General features: G+C 40.4%; 3 protein-coding genes across 6 annotated transcripts in view; 1 reads left to right on the forward strand and 2 right to left on the reverse strand.

Moving 5' to 3' along the window:
- Nucleotides 1-5,659, reverse strand: part of LOC125206684 (probable serine/threonine-protein kinase PBL11) — a 7,162-nt gene extending 1,503 nt beyond the window's left edge. Inside the window, exon 1 of the mRNA XM_048105927.1 lies at nucleotides 5,552-5,659. Within this exon, the coding sequence (XP_047961884.1) occupies nucleotides 5,552-5,659 (108 nt within the window). The remainder of the gene's footprint in view (nucleotides 1-5,551) is intronic.
- LOC125218492 (putative disease resistance protein RGA3) overlaps nucleotides 1-19,362 on the forward strand; it is a 112,556-nt gene that overhangs the window by 57,306 nt on the left and 35,888 nt on the right. The window contains exons 2-5 of one of the 4 annotated variants that reach the window (XM_048120176.1): nucleotides 4,285-4,309; nucleotides 5,860-9,562; nucleotides 9,698-9,785; nucleotides 9,871-10,895. In XM_048120176.1, coding sequence (XP_047976133.1) covers nucleotides 5,875-9,562; nucleotides 9,698-9,780 — 3,771 coding nt within the window. In that variant the 5' untranslated portion in view covers nucleotides 4,285-4,309; nucleotides 5,860-5,874 and the 3' untranslated portion in view covers nucleotides 9,781-9,785; nucleotides 9,871-10,895. The other 3 variants (XR_007175967.1, XM_048120186.1, XR_007175965.1) reach the window with 3 other exon arrangements.
- LOC125206748 (putative disease resistance protein RGA4) overlaps nucleotides 17,833-19,362 on the reverse strand; it is a 2,663-nt gene continuing 1,133 nt past the window's right edge. The window contains exon 2 of the mRNA XM_048105984.1: nucleotides 17,833-18,062. Within this exon, the coding sequence (XP_047961941.1) occupies nucleotides 17,833-18,062 (230 nt within the window). The remainder of the gene's footprint in view (nucleotides 18,063-19,362) is intronic.

The following is a 19,362-nucleotide window of genomic DNA, read 5'->3' on the forward strand; positions in this document are numbered from 1 at the left end:
GGTAGGATCTTTGCTTGAGGTATTGAGTGTTGGAGTATTTAAGTAGCCTAAACAATCTACCTGGAATAATTGATTGTTTGCCAAAATTTCCTCGTCTAACACAATTAGAAATTATGGGTTTTTCTCAATTTATGGCCAGTTATTCCAGTAGTAGGTTACAAATAGATGTTAGTATGGAGGGATCTATGGAGACCGTTGAAGGCTTATTGCAAAGATGCAACTCCCGCTCACTTAGGTATTAGAATTGAAAGGGAGGGAAGCTTGGGGAAGTTTGCCAGAATCAATACAACATCTCACCTCTATTGCAGATGGTTAACGATAGAGAATTCTGGAATGGAAGAGTTGCCTGAATGGTTTGGGAACCTCTCATCTCTAAGCGTATTGTGGATATTTAATTGCAAGAAGTTAAGGAGCCTACATGCAGTGCGGGGCCTCACATCACTTCAATGGTTAGCTATTAGGGGCTGCCCAGAAATATGTGTTGAACAACAAAGTGATGCAGCTGATTATTCCCAATGGCCCAACATTTCTCATATCAACATCATTCTGAATGATGGAGTAATAGTAGGTGAGTATGAATACATATTCTTGTTTCCTTATACAGATTATGGTGACTTTCATTGACTTAATGATTTATCTCTCTCTCCACTAATCATTGAAGGAAGAAGGAGAACACTTGTGAGTTTCATGAATGGCTGCCTCTAAAGTGTTCATTTGAATTGCTCAACCACTCTTCATGTTTACTGGTAAGAAACCTCACATTGCAATTCTCTTTTCTTTCTTTGCTTTTTGTTGAAGAGGATGTGGATACCAATGTGTTTCACACATTTCTGCTCATTTTCAGTTGTGGGAATAGCATGAGTTATCCATTTCTCCATTTAGCTGCATTGCTCTGCTCCCAAAATGCAGTGTTTTCCGTTAGCTGTTGAGACTGTAAATTGCAAATTAACATGTTGTATAACACAAATTGGATGTTCTATTGTGCATTCGTGTTTCATCAAATATTAATACTGATATGTAGGTAGTTTAATCCTCCTAAGATTATAGTAAGATAAGACAGTATTTTTTAGCCAATAGAGCACTAAATTATTGAGCAATGCACAAACATTTTCTAGTGTGTCGTATATGCTAATGCTGCTGCTCATTTTGGGTCTAAATTCATAGCCAATAGAGCATTTAAGGCTAATTTTGTTTTTTGAATTTTAAAGGTTTAATAGATATTTTTAAATTTTTTTATGATTTTCAACTTGAATCCCAATCAAATAATTAGGGGGAATTGTTTTACTAACAAAGTTTTATTTCATTTTATTTAGGGCGGGAACGATCTTTATACTACTATACTTCCCAATTTGGGTATAAATTTGTACGGTCAATAGCGGGTCTTTTATGCTGAGTTTGGAAAATACCTATAACGCCCCGACTTTTTCTTCTCCTTTAAATTTGACCGTGAAAGACGTTGAATATTTGGCCTTTCATTTTAGTTTTACAATTTATAGAATGGTTTTTACTTTTTTTCGAAAAGCTCTTATTGATTGAAGAAAAGGGTGTTCGAAATGTTAATAGATACTCCCTCCATCCCATAAAAGTTGAGTTGTATTTCTTTTTAGTCCGTCCCAACAAAGTTGAGTCATTTTTTTTTTATAAAAAACAAAACATCTAATCACTCTTACTTTATTCCATCATTTACTTACACTCTCTTATTTTTCCTACTTTTTTCATCTCTCCTATTTATTTAATATAAATTTTAATCTCCGTGATCAAAAGTTTTATCTCCAACTTTTATGGGATAAAGGGAGTACTAATTTCGTGATTATTAGGCAATTATTGTGGAAACCTATTGCGGCCTATCTATTTATTTTATTATAGCCCAATTCTTTTTGACGTAACATTTAAGAAGGCCCAAAATCAGCTCTTCATTTCAAATTGTAGCCCAACAATGAGTTATCATTTCAATAAGAAATGTATATTCTTCTCAATAGGGTTATACAGAATGTAGATTGAGAAGATGAGAAAGGGGACGGTCCCTACTTTGTTAGTCAATTGGGTAATTTTGGTTCTGGGCCAAAACTATTTTTTATTTGGGGTTGGAGTTGTTTAATTAATGGGCCAGCTTGTTTAATTCTTTTCAATGATACATTATTGTGTGGGCTTTTTGAACTAAATTATTTTTGTGGGCTTTCTGTTTTTATATGGACTATGTCCTAACAATATTTTCATTATCACATTTTAAATAAATTAAGAGAAAAAAACTTGTCCAGAATAGAATAAAGCTATTTTTAGGGAAGAACTAAAATAGAAAAAGAAAATTATTTTTATGTATGGAAGGAGTATTTGTCTCTCCACTTAACCTCCAACCAATTAATCTATATTAATATTAAAATGTGAGTTTGGCCTTATTTTAAAATATTCAAAGTTGCGGGATGAATTTGGATATCTATAAATTTTAAGCCTAATCAATTTTTTAAAAAGAAATAAGATTAAAATGGAGGTTACAATTCTTTATGATTATAAGAGCACTATGATTTGTAACTACCAACCATATCCGTTAATTTATTATCAAATGCGAAACTGACACAAAAAATAAGTTAGAGAATAAAAAATGCAAACCATAATATAAAAATAGTGGCATATTTATTTTTTTAATATATTTATAATATGAGAATTATTCAACTCTACATAGTAGTATTAATTATTAATATGGCTCCATATACGGGGCTCTTCATACATGCCCACTAAAGAAAGTAATGTAAAGGTGATAAAAATGACATTTATTATAGCTATGGAAATAAACCCAACCTTTTAGGCTCTGTATGAATTTTTTATTATTATTAGTATTATTATTATTATTATTATTATTATTATTATTATTATTATTTTATTAACATTGTCTAGACTTTTATTTTTTGAAGATACCATTGGTGTTATCATGGACCCTGACAATGTTATTATACAATTTAATTTTCTGCTCATTGAGATTAAGATTATGATTCATAGTGAGTAGCGAATCATCATTTTATTTTTATATTCTACTCATTGAGATTAAGATTATGATTCATAGTGAGTAGCAAATCGTCATTTTATTTTTATTTTCTACTCATATTTAACGTTTAAGACATTTGAATATATAGAGATCTTTTCTGTTTTGTTTGGAAAATAACAACGAAAATATATAGAGATCTTTTCTATTCATATTTAACTTTTAAGGCATTTGAATATATAGATGTTACTCTGTTTGTGTGTTGATTCATAGTCAATATATAGAGATCTTTTATGTTTTGTTTGGAAAATAACAACGGAAATTATAGAATTTAAAATATTTAAGTATATTTGCTTCGAAATAATAAAAAATAATTACAGGTAAGAAAATAGACAGTATATTTTAATTCTACATATTAAATTATAATTTTGAATAATCTTGTAGCCTAAGTTGTTAGAGCGCATTATAATGTTATTTCGCTATCGTGTTTTTATATATTTGTTGTCTCTTTCATCTAGGATGGGTTCAATTTGAAATATCGTGTAGTGGCCTAGTGGGTATATAAATTAATAGGAGCATTTGAGTTTTCGACTATATAAATTGTATAGGTTGAACACTTAATTTCAAAACATCAGAATTTGGATGCTACCAAAGCGCACTTTAATATCCGTTTATATAGGCTTTATTTGGTTTCTTAGAAAGATATAATTTAATACTCCTTTTCCGTCCCGTTTTAGGAGTCCCAGTTGAGACGGACACATGTTTTAAAAAAGTGCTTGAGTGTGTAATAAATAATTTTGTAGTGGATGTTGGGACCAACTTTTAATTGAATGTGTAATAAATAAATGTTGTAGTGGATGTTGGGACACACTTTTAACACTTTTTTACTTACTTTATAGATATTTTTTATTAGTTTATCCCAACCGAAATTCCTAAAGCGAGACGCTTAAAATTGACCAACCAGGACTCTTAAAGCGGGACGGAGAGAGTATTAAATTGGTGAGATGGTTTAATAGGAGAGAGTTAGCTATATGACTAACTGGAGCATGTCGTCGTTAAAAACAGCCGCCATAGTTGACAATTAAGCCCCTATTACCTACTAGTAATAAATTTATGTTTAATTATGTTGAATGACAGCTGGGAATCTTGGCACTTTCAATACTTTCAACTAAGCAATGCCAAATATATTATTACATAATTCAATATACACAATATTATATCAGTCATTAGGTATATATCATGTGCAAGAAGGAGAAAACTGATTTCATTGCCTATTCACAATATTCATCTACGACTACAAGAGCAAAGAAGAAGAAGAGATAGAACTGTAAGGTATGTCGCTAATAGTTCGATCTACCCATATATATGAGAGATCTTGGCCTTTTTTTCACTCCGCTGGTTTGTGATTTTTTATTTTGTTTTACATTAAATGGATTGACGCTGTTGATTTGTCATTTTATAAATACTAGTGTATGATTAAGAATGGTAAAATCGTACTTTGCGCTATTCGATTAACCCTCCCTTTGTCCACGACTTTTCTTAACATTTTATTAAAACCCGCGCCATTTTGAAATGAGACTTTTAATCATGGACGGAGGGAGTATGAAATAACCACAAACTTAAGTCTTGTTGCTTGTCCTCGAGCAAGATGGACCATACGTGCATAGGTTCCACAAAAGTAACGACTCATAAAATGAGTCGATCAACTCTCGTCAAATCAAATCCAAACTGTTGAATGTGAGTGTGTGATTGTGTGAATAAGAGAGAGCAATTGATGGAAAGTAAATCTTATTGAATTGCAAAAGAAAAATGAGCTAAAAAAAAAAAACTAATTCAACAAACTATAACAAACTACTCCCTCCGTTCCCTCATAGTTGAGTCATTTTTTTTCCATTTCGGGAAGTTCCCTGATAGTTGAGTCATTTCCATATATAGTACTCCCTCCGTCCGCGAATAGGAGTCTCGTTTTTCCATTTTAGTCCGTCCGCGAATAAGAGTCCCGGTTCACTTTTACCATAAATGGTAATAGGGTCCCACCTTCCACTAACTCATTCCACTCACATTTCATTTAAAACTAATATATATAAGTGAGACCTCTATTCCACTAACTTTTTTCCATCCACTTTTCTTAACATTTCTTAAAACTCGTGTCGTCCATGAATGAGACTCCTAATGGCGGATGGAGGAGTATTTATTTAACATACTCCACATTCCTTTCATAAACTCCGTACTGAAAAGTTTCGCCTCAACTATGAGGGAACGGATGGAGTACTTATATTCATTTCAAACATAGGGTAGAAATGAATCGATGGCCCAGATTAATCGACCCCAATCTTTAATCTTGATAGAACAAGCTGATGCGCAGCTGATCCATCAATCTCTACAAACTCCAACTTGATGGCTTAACTGCCATTCAGACTACCCCTGCAAAGATTCGCCAAATTCATACACAACTCATGTTTTGGCCTTTGGTAGAGGTTTAGTCAGCATATCTGTTGGATTGTCTGTTGTGTCCACTTTGAAGACTTTTCTCCCTCCTTCCTCTATCCTCTTCCGAATGAAGTACAAGCTTACATCGATATGCTTGCTCCTCTCGTGATAAACTTGGCTAAAGTAGAATGCGCTGTTGTTATCACAGCCAATGCTCAAAGTCGCTTGAGCAATACCAAAATCTTCCAACATTCCTCTAAGCCAGAAACTTTCTTTTACATAAACATTTACAATTGGCATCAATCCACAAGTAAATTAGAAATAAAAAAAATATATATATTAGTCGTCATGAAAGCAAACTACCTTGAATGAAAGGCTTTAAACTGTACTGCATTCTCTTCCAACTCTGTCTTTCACTCTATACCAATTATCCTTTTCTCTTTCTGAATCAGTTATAAGCTTAAGCAATGGAAGGAGAAGCTGTTGCTGCCGTCATTAAAGTTGTAGTTCAAAACCTCATCGACCATTCCAAGACAGAGATCTCACTAATCCGTGGTCTCGACAAAGAAGCAGCAAAGCTAGCTGGGAATTTGGATACGATCCAGAAATTCTTGAACGATGCTGAGAACCGTACTATTCCCGGTGGGGCTGTCGAAAGCTGGCTGAGGAAGCTCGAAGATGTGGCGTTTGATGGTGACAACGTTTTGGATGAGCTCAATTACCATCTTCTCTCGAAACAAATTAACTCTATCAAACCCATGAAACAAAAGGTACTCTCATGCTTCTCACCATTCAGTCATATTGCGCATCCCAGAAATATAGCTCTAAAAATTCAAGAAATCAATGAGAATTTAGAGTCCATTCAAAAAGAGGGAGCCGGGCTTGGCCTCAAAGAGAGGCTAGCCAACGATGTGCCAAAACTGCCTCATGCTGCTTTTGAAACTGATTCCTTCTCACATGATCCAATTTTCATAGGAAGAGATGAGTTGGTGTCGGAAATAATTGAGGTTATTAACACTAGTACCACAACTGATGAACGTGTAATTTCTATCTTTGCCATTGTTGGAATGGGAGGATTGGGGAAGACAACCTTGACTAGGAATGTCTTTCATCATCCAAAGATAAAAACTCTCTTTGGATCACATATTTGGGTGCATGTTTCTCAAATTTTTGATCCAATCATTCTTTTCAAAAAAATCCTCAAGGAGTTGACTTCTTCTGATCATGATGAAATCGAGAGTAGCCAAGGTATTCTCAAAAACACTTCTTCTGATCAGAGTAGGCAGGATTTTCTCAAAAAGACTTCTTTTGGTCAAGTTGATGTTGAGAGTAGTCAAGATTTTGTGAAAAGGAATTATCATGATCAAGTTGAGGTCGAGAGTAGGCAAGGTATTCTGAAAAGGCTTCAAAAAGCTTTAAAAGATAAAACTTATATGCTTATTCTCGATGATGTTTGGAATCAAGATCATCCCAAATGGGATGATTTTATCAATTCTTTGGTGGGCATCACTTCTACCAAGAGGAATGTGATTGTTATTACCACCAGAAACATGGAAGTCGCTTCAACTATGAAATCACTTCATACACATGAGCTCAAAGGATTATCAAATGAAGATTGTTGGTTAATAATCCAAGCAAAAACTTTTGGAAAAGAGGATATTCCATTAGAGTTTGAGGCCATAGGGAGGAAGATTGCAACAAGATGTCAAGGTTTGCCATTAGCTGCTAATGTAGTTGGTGGAGCACTATGCAATAAATCGGAAGATGAATGGCTCTCGATCGAGGAGAAATGGCTTTCACATGATGAAGGGGATCGTATCACAAAGATATTGAAGTTGAGCTTTGATAATTTGTCTCTACCCTCACTGAAAAAATGTTTTGCATGTTATTCACTTTTTCCTAAAGGTCGCAAAATCAAAAGTCAAGAACTGATTGAGTATTGGATGGCAGAAGGATTTCTTGAAGCTAATGGAAGAAGTGAGATGGAGTGCTTGGGTGACAAATTTATGAAAGTTCTTCTGCACAACTCTCTACTACAAGTTGTAGAAAGAGATGATTATGGAAATGTAGAGAGTTGTGTGATGCACGATCTTGTGCATGACCTCGCATGTTCAATTTCAGGTTCTTCTAATAATACAGAAGGCGGGAGCCGAGTGAGATACATGATTCACGATGAAGAAAGTCATATTCCAAAAGATGTGGCAAAATATTTGCGTACGTTACTGTTCGAGGGGTGCATTTATGGTAACATGTTTGCAGATTTTGAGCATCTACATGTTTTAATTCTAGCTGATGATGAATGTAAAAGGTTGCCAAGTTCGATAAGGAAGTTGATACATTTAAGGAAACTTGATATTTCGTCGACGCGTATAAAATATTTGCCGGACTGGATTGGTGAACTCCATCAGTTGCAAACATTAAACGTATGTACAGGAAGTTTCTTGAGGGAACTGCCTAGTACTTTGAAGTACTTGATTAATTTAAGGCATCTTTATATTGATGATGATGTAGAGTTGCCTGCCGAGATTGGGAGTTTAACTTCTCTCCAGACGCTAAAGTATTTTAAAGTTGGTGAGAAAGATGGATGGAAAATTGAAGAGCTTGGAAGTTTGAATGGTCTCAAAGGAACATTGGAAATTTCTAACCTTGAAAAGGTTGAAAACAAGGAGGTGGCTGAGAAAGCAAGTCTATCTCAAAAGTCAAAATTATTGGATTTGTGTTTGAGATGGGATCAAGATAGAGAAGTTGAAACTCCAAATGATGAGAATGTGTTAGAAGGCCTCCAACCTCACCCTAATATGAAGAAATTAGAGATTGAAGGGTTCAAGGGAAAAAGATTTCCATCCTGGACGCGAAATATGGTAATTGAAAATGTGCCTCAAGGTTGTTGGGTAGCACTTAACAAGTTGATTGAGATAAAGCTCTCAAAATGCTCAGAATGTGAAGAAATCCCAATGTTTGGGCAGTTGCCAAATCTCAAGTCTCTTTGTTTGCAAGGATTCAGTAATTTGAAGTCCATAAATTCTTCTTTCTATGGATTAGTGAATGAGGAGACACATATTGTTTTTCCAGCTCTAGAAAGGCTCGTGTTGATTGAAATTCCTAAGCTTGCGGATTGGGAAGAAGTAGAATCTACAGGTGCAAATGATGTGAAGGTATTTCCTAACCTCCAACACTTGGAGATCACTCAGTGCAAGCAATTGATGAGTTTTCCTAATCATTCATGGACATGCCTCAAAAGTTTGATAATCAAGGGGAGTGGGGGCGCTTTAACATACATATTCAAGACGAAATTAAAGTTGCTGACAGAGCTTTGGATAGAAGGAATAGATGATCTGGAATATCTCCCAAATTGTTTATTCTATAACAATCCCAATCTCTTGGAGTTAAGTATAAGAATGTGTTCCAGTTTCAGAGAACTACCAGATGGTCTAGGCACCCTCAATTCTTTGGAGAAGCTGATTATAAGAGACTGTCCAAATTTGGAACGATTAGCTGATCTTGGTGTACAACAATCACAAGGAAGCCTTGCACGTCTTAAAAGGTTGGAGATTTGTGAATGCAAAGCTTTGCTGTACATACCATGTGAAATGGTAGGATCCTTGCTTGAGGTATTGGTGTTGAAGAATTTAAGTAGCCTAAAGAATCTACCTAGAATAATTGATTGTCTGCCGAAATTACCTCGTCTAGCAAGTTTAGTAATTACTGGTGTTTCTCAATTTATGGCCACTTTGTCTAGTAATATGTTAGAGATGGATGTTAGTGTGGAGGGATCTTTGGAGACCGTTGAAGGCTTATTGCAAAGATGCAACTCCCGCTCACTTAGGTATATAAAATTGAAAGGGAGAGAAGCTTGGGGAAATTTGCCAGAATCAATTCAACATCTCACCTCTATTAGATGGTTAACGATAGAGAATTATGGAATGGAAGAGTTGCCTGAATGGTTTGGGAACCTCTCATCTCTAAGCGTATTGTGGATATTTAATTGCAAGAAGTTAAGGAGTCTACATGCACTCCGGGGCCTCACATCACTTTACATCTTAGATATTAGAGGCTGCCCAGAAATAATTATTGAACAACAAAGTGATGCAGCTGATTCCCAATGGCCCAACATTTCCCATATCCCCAGCATCACGATTGATGGACACAGCATAGGTGAGTATGAATACATTTTCTTGTTTCATTTTATATAAACAGTTGCATTTCTATTTCCTCACCACCACATTATATTGACTTTCAGTGACTTGTTGATTTCACCTTTTCTCCATTAATCCTTTTTGTGTTTGATAGTTGAAGGAAGAAGCAAGGGAGAATTTTGTATGCATTTGATGTTTTCTTCCATCCTAGTCGTCTCTTATATGTTATGCCATTGATGCTTGTAAGAAACCTCACATTGCAATTCTCTTTTCTTTCTTTGGTTTTTGTTGATGGGATTATTAATTAAAGAGGATGTGAATTTTCAGTTGTGGGAATAGCAAGACTTATCCATTGGTGCTGCATGCTCCGCTCCTAAAATGCAGTGTTTTTCTTTAATACTGGTAACAAACCTCACATTGCATTCTCTTTTCTTTCTATTAGAATAAGGCATGAAATATATTCAGTCATATACTTGCCAATACTTGAGCTAGCTGTCACTTAGTTAGTTACTCCCTCCGTCCCACAAAAGATGTCACACTTGTGAGACGACACGGAATTTTAGGATGTTTTGTTTTACGTGTTAAATGGAGAGAGAAAAATATAATTTTTATATTCACGTGAGAGAGAACTTTTTTTAAAAAAGGAAAATGTGACATCTTTTGTAGGACAGAGGGAGTATGTTACTTTTGTTAGTCAATTTTGTGAGTTTTTATTGTATGCTCTTCATGTACCTGCACCATACACCCTTATTATATAAGGTGATGGTTTTCTCTGTTTTATGCGAATATCAAAAAGTAATATTCATTTTCTCCCAAATAGTATGTCTTCCCTCTTTCTCGATCTCCATCTTCATGGAGCTTAATTCAAAGTCTTGTTACTTTCTTTGTTTTTTCTTGATGGGATTATTAATTGAAGAGGATGTGGAATTCCAATTTCTTTCACACATTTCTTTGCAAATTAATATCCCAAACATTTATTACTCAAATTGGATGTTCTATTGTGCATTCATGTTTCATACTATACGGGTAGTTTAATATAAAATGATTATGTGCGTATTTTGTTGATGCCATTTTGAATGCTTTTATTGAAAACAAGAATCAAAGGATTCTTGAGAATATACATGATTGGATACTTTTATCTTTATCACCAAGAGTTCTGTGTGAAGTTGCCCCTTTCAATAAATTAAGCAAAAACTTATCATATCCCAAAGTTTCAATCCATCTTAGTAAACAGTAGATTAGACATATTTTCCTTTTTGAGTTGTTTTGTTAAACTTGGATATGGGTATGCTGCTGTGGACGGAAGCACAGGGATGTTGTTCCTCACAACTTAATATTTAACTTATAAATTATAATATTAAAATATCAGCGGCAGACCCAATCACGCTAGGGTTCGAGAAATTGAATTCCGGTTTTGATAATTTGGACCGGGTGACCGCCGGAAAACCATATGGACAGCCATGATTCTGAACTTGACGAGGCCGACCAGGAGTGGAGGATTACCGCCGACACGATCGTCGAGTACGAGAGGCCTATGACCGACCCAACCACCACAGAGGCCGAGGGCGTGGCAGGACAGAAAGGGGTGGTCGTGGAGACCGCTTTGGCGAAGTTTTTTATCCGAACCGTGGGGGACGGAACCGTCAGCGGCGTGGTGATGCGGAGTTCAATTCGTTGGGGAGAACGTCTCCAACAGAGGGCCACACACCTTTACACCATATTCTTACTCTATTGAGATACAGGAGATTGGATGGAGTACTATTTTTATATATTAGGCTAATCTTCAAGAAGAGACATCTCCTAACAATATTTACCTGTGAACATCTAGAGCCTCTTTCATTCTCCTCGACCAACGAAGTGCTAGGTTTCGAGGCATGGAGCAGAACACACAAGGTAAATGAAGCTTACCACATACACAGGCCACACACACGGAGCAAAATGAGTTCTTTCAAGATTTGATCTTCTATGAAATATCCATTACTTAGGACATCATAGTTGTATTAACAAATTGTTAATGTGGGAAACAACATGAGGAAACTGTGGTGAAATACCAAAAGCAATCATATATCAGAATAAAATCATACCAGTCGTTGAGTATGTCACAGTTCCAAAGATCCCACCAACCACTCGTGTTGGCGTTGCCATGCTCGCCATACACGCACCAGCCAAGCCTTGGAAGCAATTTTTCATTCGCCGTTGCCCCTCTTTATTGTGGAACTGGTTTGTTCACGAGCTCTTGAAACGTTTTGGTGATTGTTATGAACCCCCTTTCCCTTAACAAAAATAATCGATCCGATGAGGTACGAAACACAAGAATCCGGCGCCCTCGAGATGAGAGTCGGCGGCCAACGATTGAACTGGCGCGGAGGAGATCTCCGTCGGCAGTGATTTAGGGTTGAGTGTGTAACGCAAGTATTTGGGCGATAATATTCTTCATTAATCGAGAATGAAATTAATGAGATGCCCTATTTATATTATCTAGGACCCTAGGGTTGGTTCGACCTAATCCTATGCATCGGGAAAGAACCAACAAAGAAAACCCGACGGAGCTTATAAAACGCTCGACTCAATTATTCGTTCATAATTAAATAAAAACAATAAAACAACGAAAACAAATATTATCCTTAACTAAAAACTAAACTAGCTGTGGAATTTCCTCGAACAGCTTCGGCGCTTACTTGGCGACGAAGTCTTGGTAGCGATCCGGCGCCTTTAGATCCTTCCTTGGCCTCAGCTTCCTCGCCGGCTCCTCTCTAATCACGCTCTCCGGCTCTGTACCCGCCGGCTGATCCTCTGGGCGTGGGGACGCTGTATTTGGCTCCTCCTCAGTCGGTGTTGTGCTTGGCTCCTCCCCTGTTTCAGCCCCTGTTTCGGATGTTGAAGTCCTCTGTGATGTTGGTGTAGCTGCATTCGTAACAACTCCCCCTTCCTTAGCCACCGCCTTGTCCTCAAGGGGGAGAATAGGGAAACGGCGCCGCATCACCTCCAACGGCTCCCATGAAGGAGATTCGGAACCATCAGACCACCTAACCAATACGTGCTCCACTGCAGCCCCGTCATGCCACATCACCTGAGAGTTCAATATGGCGACTGGGTGAACAATAGGACGATTCCCCTTGAACTTTGATGGTAACGGCTCCACCTCATCGCCCTTCACGAATGCCCGCAACAAGCTCACGTGGAATACATTGTGAATTCGACTCCCCTCCGGCAATTGTAGCTTATAAGCAACCGGCCCAACACGCTGCAGAATTTCGAACGGACCATAAAAACGCTTTGCCAATTTAGCTGAGACGGGTTTCGCCACCGAGTGTTGGCGGTAAGGCTGCAACTTAAGCCACACAAAATCCCCGACTTCAAACTCAATGTGTGTCCGATGCTTGTTTGCTGATGCGCTCATGCGCTGCTGAGCCTTCGCCAAATTTTTTCGAAGTTCGACCAGCAATTCTCCCCTCTCCTTGATTAAATCCGCTACATTTGGTGGGGTTTTTGCCGAGGGTACAGCGGCCACCAGCAACGGCGGCTCCCGGCCATATAAGGCTTTAAATGGTGATGTTCCTAGCCCAGCATGGTAAAAGCAATTAAGCGATAGCTCAGCCCATGGTAAAAAATTTGACCACGTGGATGGTCGATCTGCAGTAAAAGCGCGCAGATATTGCTCCAGCCCTCGATTTCGGATCTCCGTTTGGCCATCGGATTGGGGATGATAGGCCGTGGAAAAGTTTAACTTGGTCCCGCTAAGGCGCAATATCTCCTCCCAGGTGGCATTTAAGAAGACGGAGTCTCGGTCCGACACCAAGGTCTTTGGAAACCCATGATGGCGCACAACCGTGTTGACAAATAAATGGGCCACTCGCAAGGCGTCGAAACGCGTTGGCAGTGGCGCGAAATGAGCGTACTTTGACAATCTGTCAACCACAACCATTATAGTAGTGTATCCTCTAGACTGCGGTAATCCCGTGATAAAATCCATAGAAACGTCCTCCCACACCTGCGAAGGAACCGGTAGGGGTTGCAGCAAACCCGCTGGTTTATGGGTGGAATATTTAGTCGATTGGCAGACGACGCACGCATCAACAAAGTCCCTTACATCCTTCCTCATTTTGGGCCAAAAGAAGCCCGCTGCCAATAGACGAAAAGTCCTTTCGTGGCCCGGGTGGCCCGCCAACGGAGTGCTGTGATGTTCCTCCAATAACAACCTCTTCATGGTCGACGAAGAGCTGACGAGAATCCGGCGATTGTAGTAGATAAGCCCATCTACAAATGACAAGTGGGCAGGAGCCGCACCTGACCGAATTTTGTCCGAGAGCTCCAGCAAGTCTGGGCGAGTTGCTGTTTCGTGTCGCAAAACGTCGAGTAACTTGGGAATGGGATGGGCTGCAGCTGCTAATAAAGCCCCATCAGCATTCGACTCGTCCCCCACCTGGGCGGACTCAGACGACGAGTCTGCCGCCGTCATCGGCTCCTTGCCCTCGCGGCGGGACAACGCATCAGCCGCCCGATTAGTCGCCCCTTTTTTATATTCGATGCGGAATTTATAACCCATCAACTTCCGCACATAGAGTTGCTGATCGGGAGTCTGCACCACCTGTAGAAGCAACTCTTTTAAGCTTTTCTGGTCGCTGCGGATGACGAATTCTCTTCCCAAAAGATATTGTCGCCATTTTTGCACTGCCTCAACAATAGCAAACAATTCCTTGTGATACGTAGATGCTACTCGGCGGCGCGGGCCCAGCTTGCGGCTGAAAAATGCAATGGGGTGATTGTCTTGAATCAGAACCGCCCCAATGCCTACGTCAGAGGCGTCTGTTTCAATATAAAATGTCTTGGTGAAATCTGGTAGGCGAAGCACCGGGGCGGATGTCATAGCCACCTTTAGCGCTTCGAACGCTGCACCCGCCTCCTCGGTCCACCCGAAGGCATCCTTTTTCGACAAGTTCGTCAATGGTGCGGCGATGGCGGCGTAATTGGCTACAAAACGTCGATAATACCCTGTTAATCCCAGGAATCCCCTCAATTGTTTCACCGTGCGAGGTAAAGGCCATGCCGTCATTGCTTCTAACTTTGCTGGATCTGCTCTTAATTGACCATCTGAAATCAAATGCCCCAAATATTCAACGGCGGTGCTACAAAAGGAACATTTAGATAATTTGACAAAAAATTTGTGGGCGCGTAGGAGCGATAGTACCTCAGCCAAGTGTAAACAATGTGACTCCAATGTTGGACTGTATATCAAGATATCATCGAAGAATACAATCACACACTTTCGAAGTAGTGGTTGGAAAATGCAGTTCATTGCCCCCTGAAAGGTCGATGGAGCATTGGTCAGGCCAAACGGCATTACTAAGAACTCGAAATGGCCGTCATGCGTTCGGAAAGCCGTTTTGAAAATATCTTCCTCATGCATTCTGATCTGGTGGTAGCCCGAGCGCAAGTCCAACTTGGTGAAGAATTTTGCCTTTCCCAACTCATCAAACAATTCATCGGCTGTTGGGATGGGGAAATGATCAGGCACCGTAGCCAAATTCAAGGCTCTATAGTCAATGCAAAAGCGAAACGTGCCATCTTTTTTCCGAATCAATAAAACGGGTGAAGAGAACGGACTCTGGCTCCTCTGGATGATCCCCTGATCTAACATTTCCCTAACCTGTCGCTCGATCTCATTTTTTTGAAAATATGGATAGCGATATGGTCTCACATTGACTGGTTTGGTGTGCGGCAGCAAATGGATTCGGTGATCGAACGGCCGAGCTGGTGGCATTCCCTCTGGAAGATCGAACACCCTGCTATTCTCCTCTAGCACGCGGCGGAAATCTGCTGGCAGATCCGAAGGAAAGTCCGCCGCTGCAGTCAGCAATGTTGCCGTCGGTTCAGCGGGGTCCAAGGGTATCAATTCGTAGAATTCATGGGCTGGGGAAAAAGAAGCGAGCAAGGCCAACGAGTGTAACGAAATCTGGCGGGGGACTGGCAGATCGCCCCGCAATAAGATGCGCTGATTATCGCGCTGAAACTCCAATGTCTTTCCCACAAAATCGGCGGATATTTTGCCCAACGATTCCAGCCATGCCATACCAAGAATCACGTCAGGTCCATGGATATCTAATATATGAAGATCAATTTCGAACGCTACCCCTTGCATAGAAAGTTTGGTGCGCCGAGAGACGTGGGAGCAGACCAAAGACCCCCCGTTCCCAACATAAATTCTGAACGGCCGAATGGGGGTTAAGGCTAGCTGAAGGCGCTCCGCCATACGGGGGTGAAGAAAATCATGAGTACTGCCCGTATCAATTAGGACCGTGACCTCGGTAGTGCCAATTTTGCCAACCACCTGGAATGGCTTCGAGCGGCTGTTCCCGTTTAAGGAATGCAGATGGGATAAATCCGCCGTTATCACCTGGTCCCCAAGCTGGTTTCCTTCTTCCAGTCCCTCACATTCGTCCTCCTCATCATCACCAATGTAGCATAGGAGTTTAGCGGCACACACATGGCCGGGGACGTACTTCTCTGGACAGTGCCAACAAAGGCCCTTGCGCGATCGCTCAGACTTCTCGGCATTTGATACAAGAATGGGAACCACTTTTGGCCTCTGCGAATCGCGAATTGTCGAAACTCCACCTGGCTGACTCGGCGGTAATTTCGCGTTCTGCGATGGGGTGGAAGCGGCAGTCAGTCTCGAATCCCGGCCTGACCAACTCCGTTTCTGGAATGAACCTGCCTGCTGGGAACGGCGTTCCTGCGACGCCCCCAATCGAAGGGCCAACGCATCGCCTCTGCGAGCGAGTGCGGTTGTCTGAGCTCCACTTTCTCCTGCAGCTCGGGTAAGAGGCCCTCGACAAAAATTGGGATTAAGGCTTCATCCGAGAGGCCTTGCACTCTGTTTAAGTATTTTTCAAACGTATCATGATAATCCGACACCGATCCAGTCTGGACCAACTTCGCCAGAGGTCCGATAAAATTGCGAAAACTCTGTGGATCAAACCTGTGGCGGACATCCTCCAAAAACTCCGGCCAAGTAACTAAAGGATTATTATCTCGATAATTAAAAATCCATTCAGTTGCAGGAGGGTCAAAAAGCATTACCGTGTAGTGGAGACGATCCTCCTCCGGGACCAACATATGATCGAAGTAGTACTCCACGCGGGAAATCCAATTAGTGGCATCCGACCCGTCAAAGTGTGGTGCGTGAATTTTAACTCCACGTTGTATGTCCCGGTGATGGTTTTGATGGTGATCCGGCCTATGCGGTGGGTCCCAATACGTGGTGTGACGGCCACCCCGTCTAGCGCGCTGCCTAGTTTCTGGCGGATCCCAACACGAGCGTTGCCGTGGATACGTGATGGCCAATCGGTTGTCTGAGGCATATCCGCGTGGGGAATCCCTCATCCGCGTGGGGAATCCCTCATCTGACGCCGATCCTGACGGGTATGGAGAACCCCACGCTGGCGGCGCCGGCCGTGTCGCGTATCACGCAAGTCATCTCTCCTGCGCACGGGTGGCAACGGAGACCAGTCGCGATGTTCTGCATACTCTCTGTCGTCAGACTCAAACCCGTCATCAGGAGGGTCAGAATCCTGTGGAACCGGGTTCTCCAATCCATCGATGCGGCCTTCCAATTGATCGAATCTGGCCATGATTTGGTCTAGGCCACGTGTGATGGGGTCCCCTTGGTTATCAGCATGCGGCCTTGTAAGCGGTAGATCGCCGCGTGGTGGGGGGCGAGGAGCACCCTGCAGATTGCGCCGACCCCCTTGTTGTTGCCGGCGTGACGGACCGATCCCCAACTCCTGGGCGTTGCCTCCAGTCAGTGCCACCGGCGAATTGATCGTGTTATCTACAATTTCCATTGAGTTCGAGATGAAAGACACCAGTTGTTATGAACCCCCTTTCCCTTAACAAAAATAATCGATCCGATGAGGTACGAAACACAAGAATCCGGCGCCCTCGAGATGAGAGTCGGCGGCCAACGATTGAACTGGCGCGGAGGAGATCTCCGTCGGCAGTGATTTAGGGTTGAGTGTGTAACGCAAGTATTTGGGCGATAATATTCTTCATTAATCGAGAATGAAATTAATGAGATGCCCTATTTATATTATCTAGGACCCTAGGGTTGGTTCGACCTAATCCTATGCATCGGGAAAGAACCAACAAAGAAAACCCGACGGAGCTTATAAAACGCTCGACTCAATTATTCGTTCATAATTAAATAAAAACAATAAAACAACGAAAACAAATATTATCCTTAACTAAAAACTAAACTAGCTGTGGAATTTCCTCGAACAGCTTCGGCGCTTACTTGGCGACGAAGTCTTGGTAGCGATCCGGCGCCTTTAGATCCTTCCTTGGCCTCAGCTTCCTCGCCGGCTCCTCTCTAATCACGCTCTCCGGCTCTGTACCCGCCGGCTGATCCTCTGGGCGTGGGGACGCTGTATTTGGCTCCTCCTCAGTCGGTGTTGTGCTTGGCTCCTCCCCTGTTTCAGCCCCTGTTTCGGATGTTGAAGTCCTCTGTGATGTTGGTGTAGCTGCATTCGTAACAGTGATTCAGACGCATGGGAACCCAAGTTTGTTGTTGTGTGCCAGGAGATACCAGCTGTTAACCGACACAGACATTGCAGGCATATCTTGGCAACTTCATATGCTTTTTTTGGTCATTCATGTATAGTTTTGTTTTTTCTGTTTCTTCTCATTTTTCTTTTTCAATGGTATCGTTTTTACTTTTCTTCTTTAATCAAGTATATATTCCCTATCTTTTTTGTCATCATGGTGTGCTTATTTGTGTTTTTTTTTTAAATTAATAATTAATTGTTTTAGCGCTACTTTGGCTGCCAATTTAGGATATAGATGGTACTCTGTTTGTGTGTTAATTCATAGTCAGTATATATAGATCTTTTCTGTTTTGTGTGCCAATTTAAGTATTTGCATGAGATTAATCAAAAATTAATTACTTAATTATGAGGTAAGAAAATACAGTATATATTAATAATTCTACCTATTTAATCATAATTTTGAATAATTTGAAATTTTGTGTAGTGGCCTAGCGTGTATATAAAGTTATTATTTGAGTCAACTCTTATTTCAAGACTTCAGAAATTGGATGTACCAGAGCATTATATACTTTAATATGTGTAGATCTAGTTAATTTCAAGGCTTGACATTTACTTATTCTGTAATCACACGTTATGGAGCAATAATCGGAGCATCTTGTAATTAAAAACTGACACCAATAGTTGACTATTAAGACAGTGATTAATTACTAATTAAATTATGTAGTAATGACAGCTGGGAATCTTGGCACTTTCAATAATTTCAACAAACCAATGCGGAATGTTGGGAAATAAACACATGCAATCACGAATATAAAAGGAGAATGAATACAACGAATTGTTTACCCAGTTCGATACAAAGTGTATCTACGTCTGGGGGCGATGCCAAGCCAGGGATTTCACTATATAATTTCAGGATGATTTTACAATGAGGGGACACCTCTATTTATGAGCAAAATAGAGAACCCTAATTCTAGTCAAACTAGGAAACATATTCCATAAGGAAATATCTTCTATGGAATAAATCTATCACAAGGAAATATACTTCTAGGAAACAAATCCTAAATATGGTAGGAGATTAGGCTCCATAATTAACAATCTCCCACTTGGAGACTAACAACTCCTACGCCACCATATCCTCGTGATCTCATCCCTGCATCCGCTTAGCATCGCCTAACCTTCTCTTCAAGTTTCAAGGCCAATTGAAGCTATGCATAGCTTCAATTTCTCTAAGGTCACCACCTTAGTAAACATGTCTGCTGGATTCTCACTTCCAAGT

This window comes from Salvia hispanica, chromosome 1, assembly GCF_023119035.1.
Source record: "Salvia hispanica cultivar TCC Black 2014 chromosome 1, UniMelb_Shisp_WGS_1.0, whole genome shotgun sequence".
Lineage (NCBI taxonomy): Eukaryota > Viridiplantae > Streptophyta > Magnoliopsida > Lamiales > Lamiaceae > Salvia > Salvia hispanica.